General features: G+C 42.5%; 1 protein-coding gene across 4 annotated transcripts in view; it reads left to right on the top strand.

Annotated features, from left to right (window-relative positions):
- The window catches only part of vps13d (vacuolar protein sorting 13 homolog D), a 229,771-nt gene that overhangs the window by 6,035 nt on the left and 204,711 nt on the right, over nucleotides 1–19,025 (top strand). For all 4 annotated transcript variants that reach the window (XM_067970599.1, XM_067970598.1, XM_067970597.1 and 1 more), the window contains exons 4-10: nucleotides 3,064–3,144; nucleotides 6,298–6,414; nucleotides 7,658–7,762; nucleotides 10,401–10,571; nucleotides 13,280–13,380; nucleotides 16,802–16,970; nucleotides 17,724–17,825. In XM_067970599.1, coding sequence (XP_067826700.1) covers nucleotides 3,064–3,144; nucleotides 6,298–6,414; nucleotides 7,658–7,762; nucleotides 10,401–10,571; nucleotides 13,280–13,380; nucleotides 16,802–16,970; nucleotides 17,724–17,825 — 846 coding nt within the window. The remainder of the gene's footprint in view (nucleotides 1–3,063; nucleotides 3,145–6,297; nucleotides 6,415–7,657; nucleotides 7,763–10,400; nucleotides 10,572–13,279; nucleotides 13,381–16,801; nucleotides 16,971–17,723; nucleotides 17,826–19,025) is intronic.

The following is a 19,025-nucleotide window of genomic DNA, read 5'->3' as shown; positions in this document are numbered from 1 at the left end:
AATGCTTGTAGTGAATTCACACTCACTGCACGAGCCAGCCACTTGTTACAGAAGTTGATGATTTTCTGTGAAAACAAGTACAGCCTAACATCTAACCTAGTTCTATGCTTATGTAACTTACACCTAGCTAGCATACACCGGCGGTGAAGGGAGTTAATGTTTAGGGTGGTGGATGGGGTGCTAATCAAGCGGGCTGCTTTGTCCTGGATGGTGTCGAGCTTCTTGAGTGTTGTTGGAGCTGCACTCATCCAGGCAAGTGGAGAGTATTCCATCACACTCCTGACTTGTGCCTTGTAGATGGTGGAAAGGCTTTGGGGAGTCAGGAGGTGAGTCATTCGCCGCAGAATATCCAGCCTCTGATCTGCTCTTGTAGCCACAATATTTATGTGGCTGGTCCAGTTAAGTTTCTGATCAATGGTGACCCCCAGGATGTTGATGGTGGGGGATTCGGCGATGGTAATGTCGTTGAATGTCAAGGGGAGGTGGTTAGAGACTCTCTTGTTGGAGATGGTCATTGCCTGGCACTTGTCTGGCATGAATGTTACTTGCCACTTATGAGCCCAAACCTGGATGTTGTCCAGGTCTTGCTGCATGAGGGCACAGACTGTTTCATTATCTGGGGGGTTGCGAATGGAACTGAACACTGTGCAATCATCAGCGAACATCCCCATTTCTGACCTTATGATGGAGGGAAGGTCATTGATGAAGCAGCTGAAGACGGTTGGGCCTAGGACACTGCCCTGAGGAACTCCTGCAGCAATGTCCTGGGGCTGAGATGATTGGCCTCCAACAACCACTACCATTTTCCTTTGTGCTAGGTATGACTCCGGCCACTGGAGAGTTTTCCCCCGATTCCGATTGACTTCAATTTTACAAGGGCTCCTTGATGTCAAGGGCAGTCACTCTCACCTCACCTCTGGAATTTAGCTCTTTTGTCAATGTTTGGACCAAGGCTATAATGAGGTCTGGAGTCGAGTGGTCCTGGCAGAACCCAAACTGAGCATCGGTGAGCAGGTTATTGGTGACTAAGTGCCACTTGATAGCACTGTCGACGACACCTTCCATCACATGGACCGAGTCTAATCCTTTCATTATTTTAAAGACCTCAATCAAATCTCCTTGAAGTCTATGCTTTTCTAGAGTAAACACCCAGCTCTCGGCCTGTCGTGGTAACTGAGGGCCTTTAAACTAGGTGTCAATTTAGTGGCCTTCTTCTGAACATTTTCCAGGGCCTGTATATCATTTACCATGTGAGGGGACCAAAACCGGATACTGTATTCTAGATGAGGCCTGACCAAGGCCTTGTAAAGAGATAGAATAGTATTTCTTGTTTTGTATTTCATCATCCTGGCATTACAACCTAACCCTCATCGCTTTTATAATAGCCTTGTGGGACTGGTCATGGACCGTCAATAATTCATGCATTTTAACATCCAGGTCCTTCTCCTGCTCAGTGGCCTGGGCACTCAACCCTGCAGAGTGCACACATACTTGGCATCGTCCCTACCTAAGAGCATAATCTTAAGTATTAAAAGACTTCATCCAGGTACAAGCCCGTTCCCCCATTGCATCTAGATCTGCCTGCAGTCTATTTTTCCCATCTAAGCCCACACCCGCACATATCTTTGATCATCACAGACTCGATGGATGGAATTTCCTCCTCCTGTGGCGTAAATTTTTCAATGTTTCTATCTACAAACTTGCAGACAGTTCGCCTGATGCCTTCATCTGGATCATTCATAAAGACGGTGAAGAGCAACGGCCCTTACACCGATCCTTACAGGGATCTACTAGTGACTTGTCCCCACGCGGAACCATTACCATTAATAAACACCTTCTTTCTACAAGAATGCAACCAATTACTTATCCAAGCCAAAATCTGCCCGTCAGTCCCACAGGACTCAATCTTATTTAGTAGCTTTTTGTGCAGCACCATGAATATCAAGATATACGATGTTGCCAACATCCACCAATCTAGTAACTTCTTAAAAAAAAATTCAGCCAGTTTGGTGAGACAGGATCTTCTTTTGCAGAAGCCATATGATATTGTGCAAATTGTGGTGAGAGACTTTGCTCTTGAAATTACGCTGTGCGAAGGTTATTGTAAGAATGAACGCATAGTTCACTATTTTAATGGAGGCATTAACCTATTCAGATTGTTCATGCTTCTGATAAAATCACACAATGGAGAATTTTTTCAAATGTATTAAGCGCTCGTATAATAACCTTCACATGGTCGAACTTCAAAGCCTTTGTGCAAATTAAAAAGCAAAAAAACCCATCATTATTTTTTTTCAAGTCTCTGTAATCATAAAATCCTAGTTTTCATGTAAATGTTACTTTATTTAACCCCTGGTGGTGTCACGTAATTTAGATGAATAAAATACTAAAATTGCATTCGTAATCTGTATTGCTGTCTATATATACCAAGAATGAGAGGTTGTAGTTATGATAAAAGATTTGAAAAACAAGGCTTAAATTCACTGAAGCAGAGACAATTAAGCAAAGATCAAATAGAAGTATTCTAAATTTTGAAAGGATTTGAGAGGGTAAATCATGAAACATTATTTTTACTGGTCGGTTAATTGATAACAAGGAAGCATACACTCAGGATTAGTATTGCAAGCTTAAAGGGAGTGGTCAGACATTTTGGCAGTAAATTATTATAATATGAAATGCATTACCACAAGTAGCTATTGAAGCTGAATGAATGATGACATTTATGAGGGAATTAGATAAACACTGGAAGAGGAAAAATATTAAAGGGTGTGGGGAAAGAACGAGGAGATGGATTTGGAGTAGATACCTCCAATTTGGAGCTGGCACTTGCACAGACACGAAAGAACAGGTGACCTGGGATGAAATTTCAATGAATGTATATACTGTGCTGTACATAATGTACTTCTTTCTCTCTCTTCCTTATGGGCACTTTTAAACATTTTTTTTGGTTGGATCCGACCCATTGTCTACTCCGTACAGTTAGTACAAGAAATACTGTCATTAATGTTCGAATGATGAAGTTTGGAACTATTGATTTAGAATCTATGTTGAATTTTATTTCAGAGTGAACAGCAGCAGAAAGGGGAATCCTACTGGTATTCAGCCACTGCTTCCATAGTAACCAGAATTGTGGAAAATGTGGAGGTGAGTTGAAAAAATTGTAATTTAAAATGGTCTTTACTTTTGTCTAAAGAGTTAACCAAATTATAACTCTTGTTTTTAGAAAACTGATTCTGCTGCATTGACTTTTTTGAAAATCTGACACTTCTAAAATATTGTATCTCTGCGCTTTTAATGGGAAGGATATTGTGTGGGGACTTACTTTGCTGTTTCTCCTTAATATGTATGAGTTTAAAAATACCTACTAAATTTAGAGTGCGTCTATGTCCTGGTGTGTGTAGAGGCATAGCCCAGGTTCAGACCCCAGTCTGTGTGGAGTTATTTCATCTCAGCTGAATTGATAGCAGGGCATTGTAATTGGCCTCGGGTAACTCATGTTTCTGCTTCTGATCATTATCCAGTGACTCTTGCTGGAAGGTGCATTTGTGTGCGCTTGGGTTGAGAGCAGGATTGAGCTTAGCTGTGATGCCTGTGACCGATCAGGATTAATTCAAAATAAATTATATATTTTATCTTTTTATATGAATTTATAGCTAGGCCAAGTAGTGTGAGCAATTTTAAACTGGACTTTCTTTAGCAGAACTTTGAAAAGAACTCTTTTGGTATTTGTGTAGGGGGAAGTGAAGAATACAGAAACCTGCCTTATCTGAAGGTGTCAGCTTAATAGGGAGGTGCCACATCTCTGTTTATATTGACTGTCTGTGAACAGTCTTCGTCAGTGCAAAATGGTTTGATTTCTTCCATGTGCAAGTTTGCCGCTGCAAGAAAGCATCAGAACTATTTTCTGTAAAGGCTGTCCCACCAGTAAGACCCTTACCTATTGAGAAAGGTTAGCTTTGCCTGAGAGTTCATAGTATCATAGTAGGTACAGCACAGGAGGAGGCCATTCGGCCCATTGTGCCTGTGCCGGCTCTTTAAAAGAGCTATCCAATTAGTCCCATTCCCCTGCTCTTTCCCCATAGCCCTGCAAATTTTCCCCCTTCAAGTATTTATCCAATTCACTTTTGAAAGTTACTATTGAATCTGCTTTCACCACCCTTTCAGGCAGTGCATTCCAGATCATTACAACTCACTGCGTAAAAAAATGTTTCCTCATGTCGCCTCTGGCTCTTTTGCTGATCACCTTAAATCTGTGTCCTCTGGTTACCGACCCTTCTGCCACTGGAAACAGTTTCTCCTTATTTACTCTTATCAAAACCGTTCATGATTTCGAACATCTCTATCAAATCTCCTCTTGACCTTCTGTGTTCTAAGGAGAACAGCCCCAGCTTCTCCACATAGCTGAAGTCCCCCATCTCTGGTACCATTCTAGTAGATCTTTTCTGCACCCTCTCTAAGGCCTTGACATCCTTCCTAAAGTGTGGTGCCCAGAATTGAACACAATATTCCAGCTGAGACCTAAACAGTGTTTTATAAAGGATTAGCATAACTTCCTCGCTTTTGTACTCTGTGCCTCTATTAATGCAGCCCAGGATCCTGTATGCTTTTTTAACAGCCTTCTCAACTTGTCCTGCCACCGTCAAAGATTTGTGTACATGCACCCCCTTTAAAATTGTACCATTTAGTTTATATTGTTTCTCCTCATTCTTCCTACCAAAATGTATCACTTCATACTTCTCTGCGTTAAATTTCATCTGCCATGTGTCTGCCCCATTTCCCCAGTCTGTCTATGTCTTCCTGAAGTCTGTTACTATCCTCCACATTGTTTACTACATTTCTGAGTTTCATCATCTGAAAACTTTAAAATTATACCCTATATACCCAAGTCCAGGTCATTAATATATATCAACAAGAGCAATGGTCCTAATACTGACCCCTGGGGAACACCACTGTATACTTCCCTTCAGTCTGAAAAACAACTGCTTTCTGTCCCTTAGCCAATTTTGTATCCATGCTGCCACTGACCCTTTAAGAGGATGCTTGTGATTGAATACTTCAGAGAAATATTTTTGAAATCTGTCTTGATTGTCAGTCAAACCAGCTATATATGCTGCAGCCCTTGGCTAGTTCAGTAGCTCAAATGGATCATCAATTTTCCAGGTCAAAGCAGTGCTTCAAGCCCATGTGCTCCACATAATCATAGTTAACAAATTATAATAAAAGGACTCTAAGAATCATGGAACTATTTCTTCTGTTGAACCCACAACACAGAGTAATATATATGTGAAAGTTAATTAATGTCTTGCTCTCTAATCTTCTCATTTATTTTTTGCTTCTGTACAGCTTTATCTCTGACAATAAATGAGATTATTTGTTTTTAGCCAAATCTGTACAGTCTGTCAGTATGGTGTAGATCTGCCTATCAGAGATCAGGACTATAGTGTGACATTCCTTACTATTTCAAGTGCATATCCCAATGGTATAAGGGTTCATTGTTCACCTGTGGCCAACTGTCCCAGATGTTTAGCATATAAAATCAAGTTTCCGTTCATAGGTCATGTGGGCTTGCTTGTGGACTTCTGCAGAGAACTCGAACAAAGAATTTTGGGAAGTAGCTCAAATTGTAAAAATGCCTCCTATTATCTGCCGACATGCACCGTCCAAGCTCTTTGGAAGAATGGCTTCTTGGGTGAGGTACTGGAAGTAGCTAGTGCCTGTGGACTATACCCTAGAAATAGTACCTTCAGGAAAGGAAGGGGAAAAAATGGGGGTGGAAGATGATAACTGTCTAAATGTTAGCATTAATATGGGTACCTGAAGTTTTGGGTTGGGTCGAAGTAGTTGGGCACACTGAGCGGATTAATGTTTGCCATTGCTCCTGTGAGCTGAATGTCTAGTTCCATTCTGTGAAATCACCACTAAAGCCCCCGGATTCATCTCCTGTTATTTTTTGTAGACTTCAAATTTATTTTATACTTATTATGTAAAAATGTAGTATTAAGACTGTATTTAGTAATGTAACAAATCAGTAATGTATTTTTGGAGTGCCATTGAATCACAGTTGATTATTACATGTTTGTATCTGAATTGACTTTGACTGCAGTGTAAGAAAGAACTTGCTTTTTTATAGCACAGTTCACATCCTCTGGATGACCCAAGTGCTTTACAGGCAATGGATTACTTTTGAAGTGTAGAAGTTGTTGTGTAGGCACAATTCCAGGAGAACTTAATTTCAGTAAGATTTTAGACCTGAAAAGTAAAATGGAGGCTTGAGTCCAAGTTGTTTTTCCCTTGCAGCTGAAGGTGCGAGATGTCCATTTGCGTTTCGAAGATGACATCACTAATCCTGAACATCCATTTGCATTTGGGATCTGTATCAAGACTGTGTCTGTGCAGAATGCAGAGGACGAGTTGGTAAGTTCCACATCGAGGCAGTGAATGGCAGCACTTATGCTGCAGGTGTTCATTCCACAGCTCCAGTGCAGTGAACAGTGTATGTTGCAGGCCATCCTGTAGGTAGATGGAAGTTTAATCTGAGTGAACTATATATGCTTGGTGTTGCCTATTATAAATACAAGCTCCATGACCTGTTTAATTTTCACATTTGTTCTTAACGAAAATTGTTGTTAACAGGAATTACTTTTCTAAGTTGGCCTAAAGTTAGTAATTTAGGGTAAATACCTAGAAATATTGAATTCAGTATTTATCCAATAGGCAGATCTGACCCAATAACTAATGTGTTAAGAAGTCGTACCCACCTGTCAGATAAGTAACCATCTGTACTGTAGGTATAAACAGAAGCAACCAACTGCAAATAACACAGCTTTCTTGATAGCTAGCAGTTTCAAAGATTGCACATTACTTCAGGTCCTTTGTCAACAACAGAGAGCACCCAGCCTACCCTCCAAAAGAAGTTAATTATTAATGGTGGGGGAAGCAGGCGGACAGGAAACGTAAGTTTATAAAGGTCCAGGAGATCCAGTGGATTCCCTGGGCACTTACAAAATGTGGTTTTGCAATAGGTTGGATTTGTACTGCACCCAGTCTTGAGCTCACAATGGTTGACAGGAATTAAATTGGGACCTGACTCCCAAGTTATACTGTCACTTTCACGGTACAAGATAGTTTTGGGTATGCATTAATGCAAAAGAGGTGAAATAAATGCCCCTATGGTAATACTATAAAGTTTACAAATTAAAGATTGAAGATAGACTTGCTGTAGATGCAGACAGTGCTGTGCCTAGTGATGTCCTATTGTGGAATATGTAATAATGGAAGAAATCAAAAAAAATCCCAACCCTCAAAAATTTGAGCTATGTGTATTTTATTGGTCTTATTTTACCACATTTCATGCAGGACTACCATACCGTAGTATGTTTGATTTTACACAAAGCCCTGTAATGAATGTATATCAGAATACTCATAATGCAGCCTGAAAATCACTTGCAGAAGAGGAAAGATCACGTGCACACACAATCAGACGGTGTTTGTGGCTCTTGGCAAAAAGTTAATGAGGAACCCTGAGTAATGTAGGAGATAGAGCACTGGAAAGGGATAAAGTAGCCAACAACTGCAATTTTCTGTTATCTATAACTAAAATGATTTCCTGCAACATTAACACTCCTGCTTTACTTAATCATATTTTTTAACCTCTCAGGTTGAGAAGTCCATCAGAAAGAAGAGACTACAGATTGAGGATTTCAGTATTTACTGGGATATGGATTGTGAGTTACTGGGGGACATTCCTCCTGCTGAACTCCAGGTTTGAAGTTTATTTACTCAGAGTTTAACAAATCAAGCACAACTTTGAACTGCACACTGTGACACCCTGTTTAAAGGGTGAACTGTCACCATCAGCAGGGGCGGATTAAGCAACGGCCTATGGGGATCAGGGGCCCCGTGCAAATACGTTTCATTTAAGCGTAGTATGTTGTGATATGATTTAAGTTTATTTGCTTTATTAAAGCAGTGTGTAGACATTCTAAGGACCTATTCATGCATTTTACTACATACTGGTGTTTCAATGAATCAGGGCTGAGGTGGGGGGATATGGAGGAACCCTGAATGTTCTTGACGCCCAGGCCCCAAGAATTCTTAATCTGGCTCTGACCATCAGTACCATTTTAAAATTCAGCTTTAAAGGGTTACCAGCTGTTAAAATTCTGTTAGTTCAATCCCATCCATTTTTATTGATTTTTTAAAAAAAGATGTTGTTTATTGGAAGGGATAAAAAAGAGATCTGGTTTCAAGGAATTACTAAGGCTGACAGTGTGGAGGGGCTGAATTATCGATGGAATTTGCTCTGATCTCATGATGTTTCAGTAGTATTTAATTTCAATTTTGTGAATATTAACTTAGTTCTAACATTGTTCAGCTTGGTAACTTCACCAAACTATTTTCCAACAAACAAATAATTGGAAAAAAAATTCTCCAATACCTCACCCAAGTGATCACTGTTCACCTGTATGTCCAGACAGTTGGTGTCAACAGGCTATTTGGACTGTGGTTAACACCCCAACCAAACCAGTCCTAAACTCATCCAATATTGACTCATGCACTTTTTAGCAGGGGTAGCAATATGATAATTGGGAGCAGGAGCAAGAGTGATTTCCCCCCAAACAACAGCCCAGAGACACTAAGGCCAATTATTACGACAACAACTTGCATTTATGTAGCGCCTTTAACCTAGTAGAACATCCCAATTTGACTGAGCCACATAAGGAGATATTAAGACAGGTGACCAAAAGCTTGGTCAAAAAGGTAGATTTTAAGGAGTGTCTTAAAGGAGGAGAGAGAGGCGGAGAAGTTTAGGGAGGGAATTCCAGAGCTTAGGACCGAGGCAGCTGAAGGCATGGCCACCAATGGTGGAACGATTAAAACTGGGGCTGCACAAGAAGCAAGAATTGGAGGAGTGCAGAGATCTTGGAGGATTGTAGGGCTGGAGGAGGTTACGGAGATGGGGAGGGGCGAGGCCAACAAGGATGAAAATTCTAAAATTGAGGCCTTCCCCGACCTGGTGCCAGTGTAGGTCAGCGAGCACAGGGGTGACTGGTGAATGGGACTTGGTCCAAGTTAACATATGGGCAGCAGAGTTTTGGGTGAGCTCAAGTTTATGGAGGGTGGAAGATGGGAGGCCGGCCAGGAGAGGATTGGAACAGTCAAGTCTAGAGGTAACAAAGGCATGGATGAGGGTTTGAGCACCAAATGAGCTGAGACGGGCAGAGACGGACGATGTAATGGAGGTGGAAGTAGGCGGTCTTGGTGATAGAGCGGATAAGTTGTCGGAAGCTCATCTCGGGGTCAAATAGGACTCCAAGGTTGCGAATAGTCTGGTTCAGCCTCAGATAGTGGCCAGGGCGAGGGATAGAGTTCGTGGGTAGGGAACAGAGTTTGTGGTGGGGACCAAAGACAATGGATTCGGTCTTCTCAATATTTAGTTGGAGGAAATTTTTGATTGGACAAGTAGTGCGACAAATCAGAGACAGTGTAGGGGTCGAGGGAGGTGGTGGTGAAGTAAAAATTGAGATCAGCTCACTCAGCATAGAGCAGGGAGAGAATTTGGGACCCTACTGATCTGTATGACTCAATTCCACACTTGATTTACCTTGTCTTCTCTCCTACTCTTTTCAACTTCACCCATCAGTTCATTTAACATATTAGGTTTCTGTCCTTTATTTTTATAAGACTGCTCAAAGCTTCACCGTGATTTATAAAATACTGATCAACTTTAAAAATCTTAAAGGGGAAGTGAAGTCCAGGGTGAGTGTTCTTTTATTTCAAGAACACTCTTATTAATGGTAGTTGATTTATGTTTGAAGTTTGTTTCAAAAGCAGCAATTTTCTTACCTGGGTAGAAACCCACAAGTCAGGTCTCCCTTGCTGCTAGGCCATTGGGTTGATGTCACTGATGGGAGCACCCATGTGTTCCAGTGTGCTCCACAGGACATAGTTAGGTTTGTGACTCCAAGCCAGGATGTGAGTTGCTCCAGATGTAGATTTCCCACTGGTAGTATAGTTTCCTAGGATCTAATGGCTTTCAGGCCAGTTTGTAATTATCCCTATCCCCTCACAATGGGTCTGCACAAGGATGTTCCCTGTTTGATGTCTCCCCCATTGGCTACCTTGGTGACGCTATCAAGGGTTTCCATATAGGTAAGAAAATTGGGGGAAGGGGTGGAACCTCAATCACAATTCAACTGAGGCTAATATTCTCTTCTGTAAAATGGAAGTATACTTTGAATAAAAAGTAGTCACCAAGACTTTCCTTCCCCATTAAGTAAAAGTATAAAATGTGAGCATAGCTTTAAAAAGAATTTCTGTGACTAAACTGAATGATTATTTACTTAGGAATAAAGTAATTAAAACATTTACACATCACACTTATCACTTTGACTTTCCAGGAAGCAATGGATCGTTGCCTGGAAAACAGGGACCATAAGTACATACTTGAACCTGTCTGTGCCTCCGCGCTGTTAAAGAGGAATGGTGCCAAAGAACCCTTGCGCTCCCGGAACACTCCGCGCATTGAGTGCGACGTCAAGCTGAAAACAATCCCATTAAAATTATCGCAGGTAAGACAACTTGAACCATGTCGCAGAAACTTCAGAGAATAGGAGGTCGTTTGGAGCTTATACTAAATTTCTCTTGTTTGTGAATATTTTGGCCAATCTGTTCACCTTCTTGCTTCACATCACTGCTTCTTCTCTCAGCTTGGGAAGATGGGATAGCGTGGTCCGTAGAGCTTGGTCTCGGTCACAATGTTGCAGCTCTGGTACTAATCAACTGGAGCACCAATAACACACAGGGACTAAAATTGGATGGGGCCATTTTTGGGCGTAGGTAGCGTGATGTGCTATTACCCCGTGCCCAATGGCCCCTGTGCAGGCAGGACGCAAGTTTCAGCCCACCGGAGGACTCGCCTGCAATCAGCGTTCCATTCCAGGCCTTGCATGTGGAATCAATGCAATTTGTACTTTCCACCACCAGGGGGAGCTCAATCTCTCAAAGGGAGGATGTTTCTTAAAAATCTCTTAAAGCTGGCTGGTACCTGTTAGTTGCTGAAAATAACAGCCTACAGTCTGCACAGAGTCTGAACAGAGATCAGACATTTCACATGTAAAACACAGATGCAGGTCCCATCCCTATGTTTACACACTGATGAATTATGTTAAAACATTGAATAAAGGTTGCGCACTACTAAATCCCGCATCCTCCAATCTGCACACCAGACCTCACCAATCTGCCGATCTGAGTTGGTACCAGGCCTGCGAGAGTGCATTAGAGACCTTGGTGCAAGAGGTGGACAGAAGGAGGGACATCCTATATCCGCAGAGGGGTGTGGGGGGGGGGGGGGGGGGTAGGGGCAAGTGGCCCTCCAGACATATATCCAAAAGGCAGTGGGGGACGAAGTCAATGCCAGGTGCACAGCATCATGAATATGGATGCAGTGCAGGAAGAAGTTCACTGTTTTGACATGAGTGGTCAAGGTAAGTGAGGTCAACTGTCAAGTGGCGTCTCCTACCAACTGCACCACGAACTACACTCCCCATCCCCCACATACCAACAAACTCTTTCCATCAGTACTCAACTCTTCCAACCAGATGCTTCCTCTCACCCTTACACATTAACACATTACCACTGTTTCAAGCCGCCCACCCACAACTCACAGGCCACACACACTGGCAGCTATTCAACCATGACAGGCACATCACCCAGACACAAGTCGCGCTTTCTTGCAGGAGAAGGTAGTGCATATCAAGAGGCAGCAAGTGGCAGTGGCATTTAGCCCCCCGAGCCTGTTCCGCCATTCAGTGAGATCATGGTGGACCTGTGACCTAACTCCATATACCCGTCTTAGCCCCATATCCCTTAATATCCTTGGTTCACAGAAATCTATCAATCTCAGATTTAACTTTCACAAGTGAGCTCGCATCAACTGCCGTCTGCAGAAGAGCGTTCCAAACGTCTCCCACCCTTTGTGTGTAGAAGCATTTTCTAACTTCACTCCTGCATGTCCTGGCTCTAAATGTTAGATTTTGTCCCCGCGTCCTAGTATTCAAGTGTAGGAGACCTCCAAAAACAGTTACACATGTCTCCCATGCCAGAAGCAATAATCCAGCCACTAACCTGTAAATCCTGCTGCATGGTCCCTTTAAATAGTGCCAGTGGGGGGGGTCCTCCAGGCACTCTAAGACACGTTGAGATGGTCGGGGTTAAGACTGTGCATTAAGTCCCAAAATGGTGTCAATCACTTTACATCAATGTTGCACACTGATTGAAGCCATTTTCTCCCTACTTTACATGATTCCAGTGTTCGTTATCTGTGCCTGCGCTAACTCCTATATCAAGATGGCGTCTGGCGCACGTCACGCTGGAAATGTGCGTGCGCATCCAGGATGCCATCTTGGATGTCGGAAAGGCAGTGTAGCGCCGAAACAACGGGTGCTACACGGCCTAATTTAGCGCCCACAGTCCTTAAAATAGCAACTAAACCAAAATCTTTTTATTAAGTGATGGGTGAAAGACCAAAGTTGAAAAGAGGAGGAGAGAAGACAAGGTAAATGGAGACGTAACGCCAAACTTTTGTTTTAAAAGGAAGTAGATTGAAGGGGAAAAAGGGAAGCTGAGGGAGACAGAATTCCACAGGTTTGAGGTTCTGGGAAAGAATGAATAGGAAATGGTGCGATGAACATTGATTTTGGTGAGGATGCAGACAGGAGGATATGTGCTGGATGGCATATTTGCAGCTTAGCAGGACCAAGTAATGAAAATTCAGAGCTAAGTGGCATTAGCACTAACTGTTAAATAGAGACTAACAAGCATCTAGTATAACCTTTCCTTCCCCTACAATGAGAAAGCATGAAAGTTTGGCTGCCCATTCAGCCTGGGAGGGAGCAGAGCTATACTGGCAGAGCTATCGCATTAGTTGGGTAACTAATTTCTTTTGCAGGAGGCCAGATGGTTTTCAAATGGAGAGAATTGAAGGCATGAAAGCTTGCCAGCCCACTCAGCCTGAGACATAATTCTGGGTTGAGAGTGCACTCAAGTGTCCGCTGAGAGTAGTTAACACTCAAGCTGTTGTTGATTCTAAACCTTGATAATGATGATACTCTACATTTCAGGTTAAGTGCAATCAGACATTTTTAATAACAAAAATTCAGGGAAGTGGATTGTGTGTCATGTTCCCTTTTCTGTCTTTACAAATGCGCTGTTTGCATCTTCAGGTATGGATTTTTAATTGGTTGATTATTTTAGTGCGCCTCTTTTTCTGTGTGCCCAGGTACAGTACCGCCAATTGATGACATTCCTGAAAGAAATGGAAAGGAAAGAGCGGCAACTCCAACTAAGAAAATGGAGACCTAAAGTTGGCATTAAATCAAAGTAAGTCTCCCTTCAGTTTAATGATTCTTTGTAAATTGACTTATTTCACTCCTCCCACCATTCCACTTGTTATAGAAACATAGAAAATAGGAGCAAGAGTAGGCCATTCGGCCCTTTGGGCCTGCTACGCCATTCAAAATGATCATGGCTGATCGTCTAACTCAATACCCTGTTCCTGCTTTTTCCCCATATCCCTTGATCCCTTTAGCATTAAGAAATATATCTAACTCCTTCTTGAATATATCTAATCTTGGCCTCCACTACCTTCTGTGGTAGAGAATTCCACAGGTTCACCGCCCTCTGAGTGAAGAAATTTCTCCTCATCTTGGTTCTAAATGGCATACCCCGTATCCTGAGACTGTGACCCTTGGTTCTGTACTCCCCAGCCATCGGGAACATCCTCCCTGCCTCTAGTTTGTCTAGTCCTGTTAGAATTTTATATGTTTCGATGAGATCACCTCTCATTCTTCTACCTCTAGTGAATATAGGCCTGGTCACCCCAATCTCTCCTCATACATCAGTCCCGCCATCCCAGGAATCAGTCTGATAAACCTTTGTTGCACTCCCTCCATGGCAAGGACATCGTTCCTCAGATAAGGAGACCAAAACTGTACACAATACTCCAGATGTGGTCTCACCAAGGCCCTGTATAACTGCAGTAAGACATCTCTGCTCCTGTACTCAAATCCTCTTACAACGAAGGCCAACATACCATTCGCCTTCCTAACTGCTTGCTGCACCTGAATGCTCACTTTCAGCGACTGGTGTACAAGGACACCCACGTCTCGTTGCACCTCCCCTTTTCCCAATCTATCACCATTCAGATAATAACCTTTTTGTTTTTACAACCAAAGTGAATAAGTTATGTGCGATCTTGTTCATCTGGGAAGGGATACGTTGATCTACACACACAGAACGCCATCAGTGGTGAGCTTTGCATAGCTGATTGGAAGCATGAGCGAGGCGAGTTGGATTCTGCCTCCTTGTCCCATGAAAATGTATGAAAAAAACAAAACATGGGCTTTTCAATGAAATCCTAGTGACAACACTGCTTAAGCAGTCAGCTGCTTGTATTGTCAGACTGTGTTAATTTAAAATCTGCATATGAAAGAACAATATATGAATATTATAAATCTGTGGACAAAGTTTTCAGTCAAACCTGCTCTTCCTGTGAACTGACTATGTTATAAGCCTGTTTGAGAAACAACCCCTTTTCAACAGAGCTCGTTAACAGTCATATTAATGACAGCAATATTTTCTCTTACCTTCAAATGTTCTTGATGGCAAAACTATAAACCCTAAAAATAGTGAACTTACCAACCTGTCTAGTCTACTAAATGACTTTTTATGCATTTGAAGCTTCGTGCAGAACTTAATTATGAAAGAAAGAAAAATCAGAAAACTGGGACATGGGCCTACATTGAACAGGTCACACAGATATCAAGGAATAAAGTGGCTTTCCTCTCTGTTTGGGTCAGTGGTTGCTCTCAGTAGAAAAAATCACAAATGTACGAGGGGAAAAATGGGTCTTAATTTTAACTGCACAGCCACCTACCAAACATGAGCAAAGATGTAAATTGTAAGTCACCTCTATAGCACCTGCCAACCCATTCGAAATGCCCTGGCCATCAACGTCACTTCCTGCTCCCTTGGGCTCGAACCAACAATCTCCCCACTGCTTGCTGTTTGGGCCGTTAGCATGACAGCTCTCAGCCCTTGCCCTGCCACTCTCTCACACATTCTCAGGCATCCACTGCTCAGCCTGCAAGCAACACTGGGAAATGTGCTTGCATTTATAATACCTGGGAGTTTTTGAGGCTGTAATTTACTTTAGGGGTCTGTGTAACTTCAGTAGAGAGTTGAGCCTTTGCTCTTGTGGTTTGTAGCATTGTCTGAGTATCTTGTTATAATATGCGCTTAGCATAGATCTGTTCCTACATACTGGGATTAATTTTTTCTCAACAAACCTGCAGTACTGATGTCGTAAACCAGCTTATTACCCCTCTGTGAACATTTATACTGCCCACTTTCAGTTCTTTGATTATCATACAAATGTGGAATGAACTTAAAAAAAATAACATTCCTCAGCTTAAAACTAAGAATTACAAACATAATTGTATCTAAAGAGCCTTCTCCTATAGCTCAGTAAATAAAAGACACACTGCTGCAGTACTGAGCCATATAGACAAAGAAGGTACTAGGTTCAATACCCAGTCTGTGCTGAGTTAACTGATCTCAGTTGTGGCAGCAGTAGAAGTGTTTACAATTGGCCTTAGTTGCCTTGGGCTTGCAGTGGGGGTAAATCACCCAGGATTCGTGTTCCTGATTGGTATCCATTGATTCCTCCAGTGTGTGGATGTCAGATGACACCAGGATTGGGCTTGGCTTTGATGCCCCCACAGTCAAATAGTCTGCTGACACCCATAATCTAGACGCGCACATAAAAAGTGCCCATACTGGACAGCTACCGGTGCCCATGGGACTATACCCCAGTGTGATTTTTGCGCCTTTCGGAGAAGAAAGAAAATTAGAGAACAGTAATTGGAGGATTGCAAGTGGTAAGTAGTCATTGATGGAGTTTCTTCTGCGTTCCAGTTTTTGTTATTTGAATCCCATTTTGGCAGCCATTTCAGGCAGGATCACAGGAGTGATGTAGGATACGAAGCATACTAGTTGTGCCTGAAATATTTGCGGACTTGCTTGTAGTTGATCCCTAAACAGACCATATACATTGGCTGTAGTACTTCTGAGTAGATCTCATTGTCCTGTGTTACTCAGAACGGCCGCTTGGATCCAATAGGCTATTTCATCTCACTAAAGGATCCAGCCTTTATAATTCAATCTATTCTATCTTGAGTCTGCATGCACTTTCCATCATTTCTTTTCAGTATAAATTCCTATGTCCATGTTTATAATGGAAATTGCTTATACTATATCACCACTGGTGGGAGGGTGTAATTACAGTATGATACCTTTGCGTAGGCAGTTTCTATTATAGATGTGGCCATAGTAATTTAAAATAGAAAAATGACAATGTATGGCTTTTCATACGGGGACTGAATTACGTCTGCACGTCCTGGCTCATTTCCCCCTGTCCTATAACCCTGCATTATCTGAAGACTACACTTAATCTTGACTCCCGGGGGGTAATTTTGACTTTGGTGGATAGTATAAAACAGGCGACATCAGATCAACCACTCATTATACAGCTCTCCCGATTTTCATTTCCATTGAAGATCCAATCTTGCCCATTTTACACGATCACCCAAAGTCAAAATTACACCCCTGGGTGCAATCCCATGGGAGATAGTATTTCTTTATATGTATGCATATGTAGAATTCATTCTGTAGGATTTATTGGCAAAGGATCTTGTTAATTTTGTTGGAAAATTCTATGCATTTTTTGTTTCCTTATAAATAGTTCCCGTGAGTGGTGGAATTTTGCCCTGAATGCCAATCTCGCTGAGATCCGTGAGCAGAGGAGGCGGCTAAACTGGACTTTTGTATTACAACGAGCAAGAGATGCTGTATTCTATACAGAGAAATACTATCAAAAACTGAAAGGAGGCCTAATTTCTTTTGAGGAGGAGGTGATATGATCTTGGCTGAGGATCACTCAACCGTTCACTCGTTTAACAATTCTTCAACATTTTAGGAATTCAGGGACAGTAGTTAACGTGACGAGGTGTTTGGGTGCATGTATTGGGGTCCTATTAGTTTGTGCAGAGCTGATGTTTGGAGGGGGTGGTGGGTCTAGTAAGTGTGTGCAGGGGGGAATGCTCTGGCAAGGATCTAATTCAAACATGCAGAGGGCATGCTCTGGGGTTTGGGGGCAGTGGGTGCGGTGCGGTCTAGTTAGTCCTCCCAAAGGGAATGGGGGTTTGTTTGGTGTGTACGTAAGGAATACCGGGGGATGTGGTCAGCACATTCAGAATGAATGTTGGGGAGACCTGATCAGATAGTGGGGGGATCAAGGAGGTGTGCGCAAAGGGGTGCAGGAATGGCAATCTGCTTGTTGCAAGCAGTGCAGTGCTGGAGAGATGTTTCTGTTGGGTGCTGCTGATGCAATGCTGGAGGTGTCCTGGCTGTTGCACATGGCGTTGCTGGTGAGATACCCATTTTAGTGGACTTCGGGGGAGGGACCTATGTTTTGTAAATTGAGTTGTTAGGATTTTCTAATTTGCCATTGATGAGCTTGTCAAGTTGAAGAAACTTTTTATTTTGTATTCAGTAACAAAGTAGGAGTAATCCAGGGAGGTCTTAGAGAAATCACATTTTTGACCCTATCCCTCACATCTCCCTCTGACTGATGCAGTTCGGTATTGTGCTGTTTTGTTTTGCAGGAGGAGTTGGAGCGGATTGAGGATGAGCAGACCTTTGAGGAGCTGAAAATACTGCGAGAGATTGTACATGAACGGTTCAAGAAGCAAGATATGCTGGCAGAGGTCAGGATTTGGGAGTAAAGATTCTTCTTTATACATAATTAGGGGTTTTGGGTTAAATTAATAAAACTCACTTTTTAAAAAGAAGTAACTCCATCCATCACTAGCTAAACTGTGGTCTCTGGGCTGGAGATGGCTCCAAGATGATACACCTGTGATGACAATCAGAATCATGTCAGCACTCTGTGCTCGACTCAATGATCCAATAACTGAGCCAGGCAGGTTCCCAGCATTCCAGAGCAGTGTCGATAATTGAGCAGCCAGCCTGCCTCTAATGGATCCTGGAGGGGTAACCTGTCACTGGGTGCTCAGATTCTTCCCACTTGGCGTGAGAAAACCTTGCAAGCCAATGTCCCAGTGGGACAAGCAACAGGAAGGCTACCAATGGTGGTAAACTGTGCAGTTTTACCTGGTTATACTTCTGTAGTACTCCTGCTCACTTTCAGGGGTCCCTGAGTGTCTCCTCCATCAATATGTGCCTAAACTCTTTGGACATAGATAAATGGCTTTGTTCCTATGGGTAGAGACTGTGCAATCTGTACCGGGCAAACAAATTCAACAAAGTTAGATTTCTCAGTATCTTGTTTTGCAGACTGTTAAATTTGACAATGGATTTTCACACGCCAGGCACATGGCTGGCCAAAAAAAAATCTCTAACTAAAATGGGTAGTCCAGTGCTGCCACCGAAGTTCCAGCAAGTGGTGAGAGGAGTACCTGCCCAGAGGTTGGGCACAGAGAGGCAAAATGGGAATGTCAGGTCCCTCTTGTACACCTAGCAACTGATTACAGCAGCATTGGCTGAGACTTGGGAGCTGGTTCCTGACCACTGTCTTAGCTGGAGAATGGTGTTTGATATGTGGACACTGCTTCTCTGGTCTTCCATTCGCAGATGATCGTGGGATGTTGCCAGAGTTGACATTTAGTGCCTTTCTCTCTCACTGCCCAGGGAGAGAGAGAAGAATGCTATTATTATATACAGCAAGTGAAAAAACCATTAAAACTAGGACATATAATTTTAATAGAACTATCAGTCCCAGGCCTTTACTTGACAGCTGCTGAGTGACAGATTTAAAATCAAGAGCTCAGCATATGGAGAGTTGCAGTGCCGACCCATCATACCACGATGCAGTGTGTTGGAGCATTCCTTAGTCTTCAGTGGGACACTGCTTGTAATTGTGGCATGTGAAAAAATATTAAAGTTGT

This window comes from Heptranchias perlo, chromosome 32, assembly GCF_035084215.1.
Source record: "Heptranchias perlo isolate sHepPer1 chromosome 32, sHepPer1.hap1, whole genome shotgun sequence".
Lineage (NCBI taxonomy): Eukaryota > Metazoa > Chordata > Chondrichthyes > Hexanchiformes > Hexanchidae > Heptranchias > Heptranchias perlo.
Note: the sequence above shows the minus strand (reverse complement) of the source record. Positions and strands in the feature narration are given on the sequence as shown.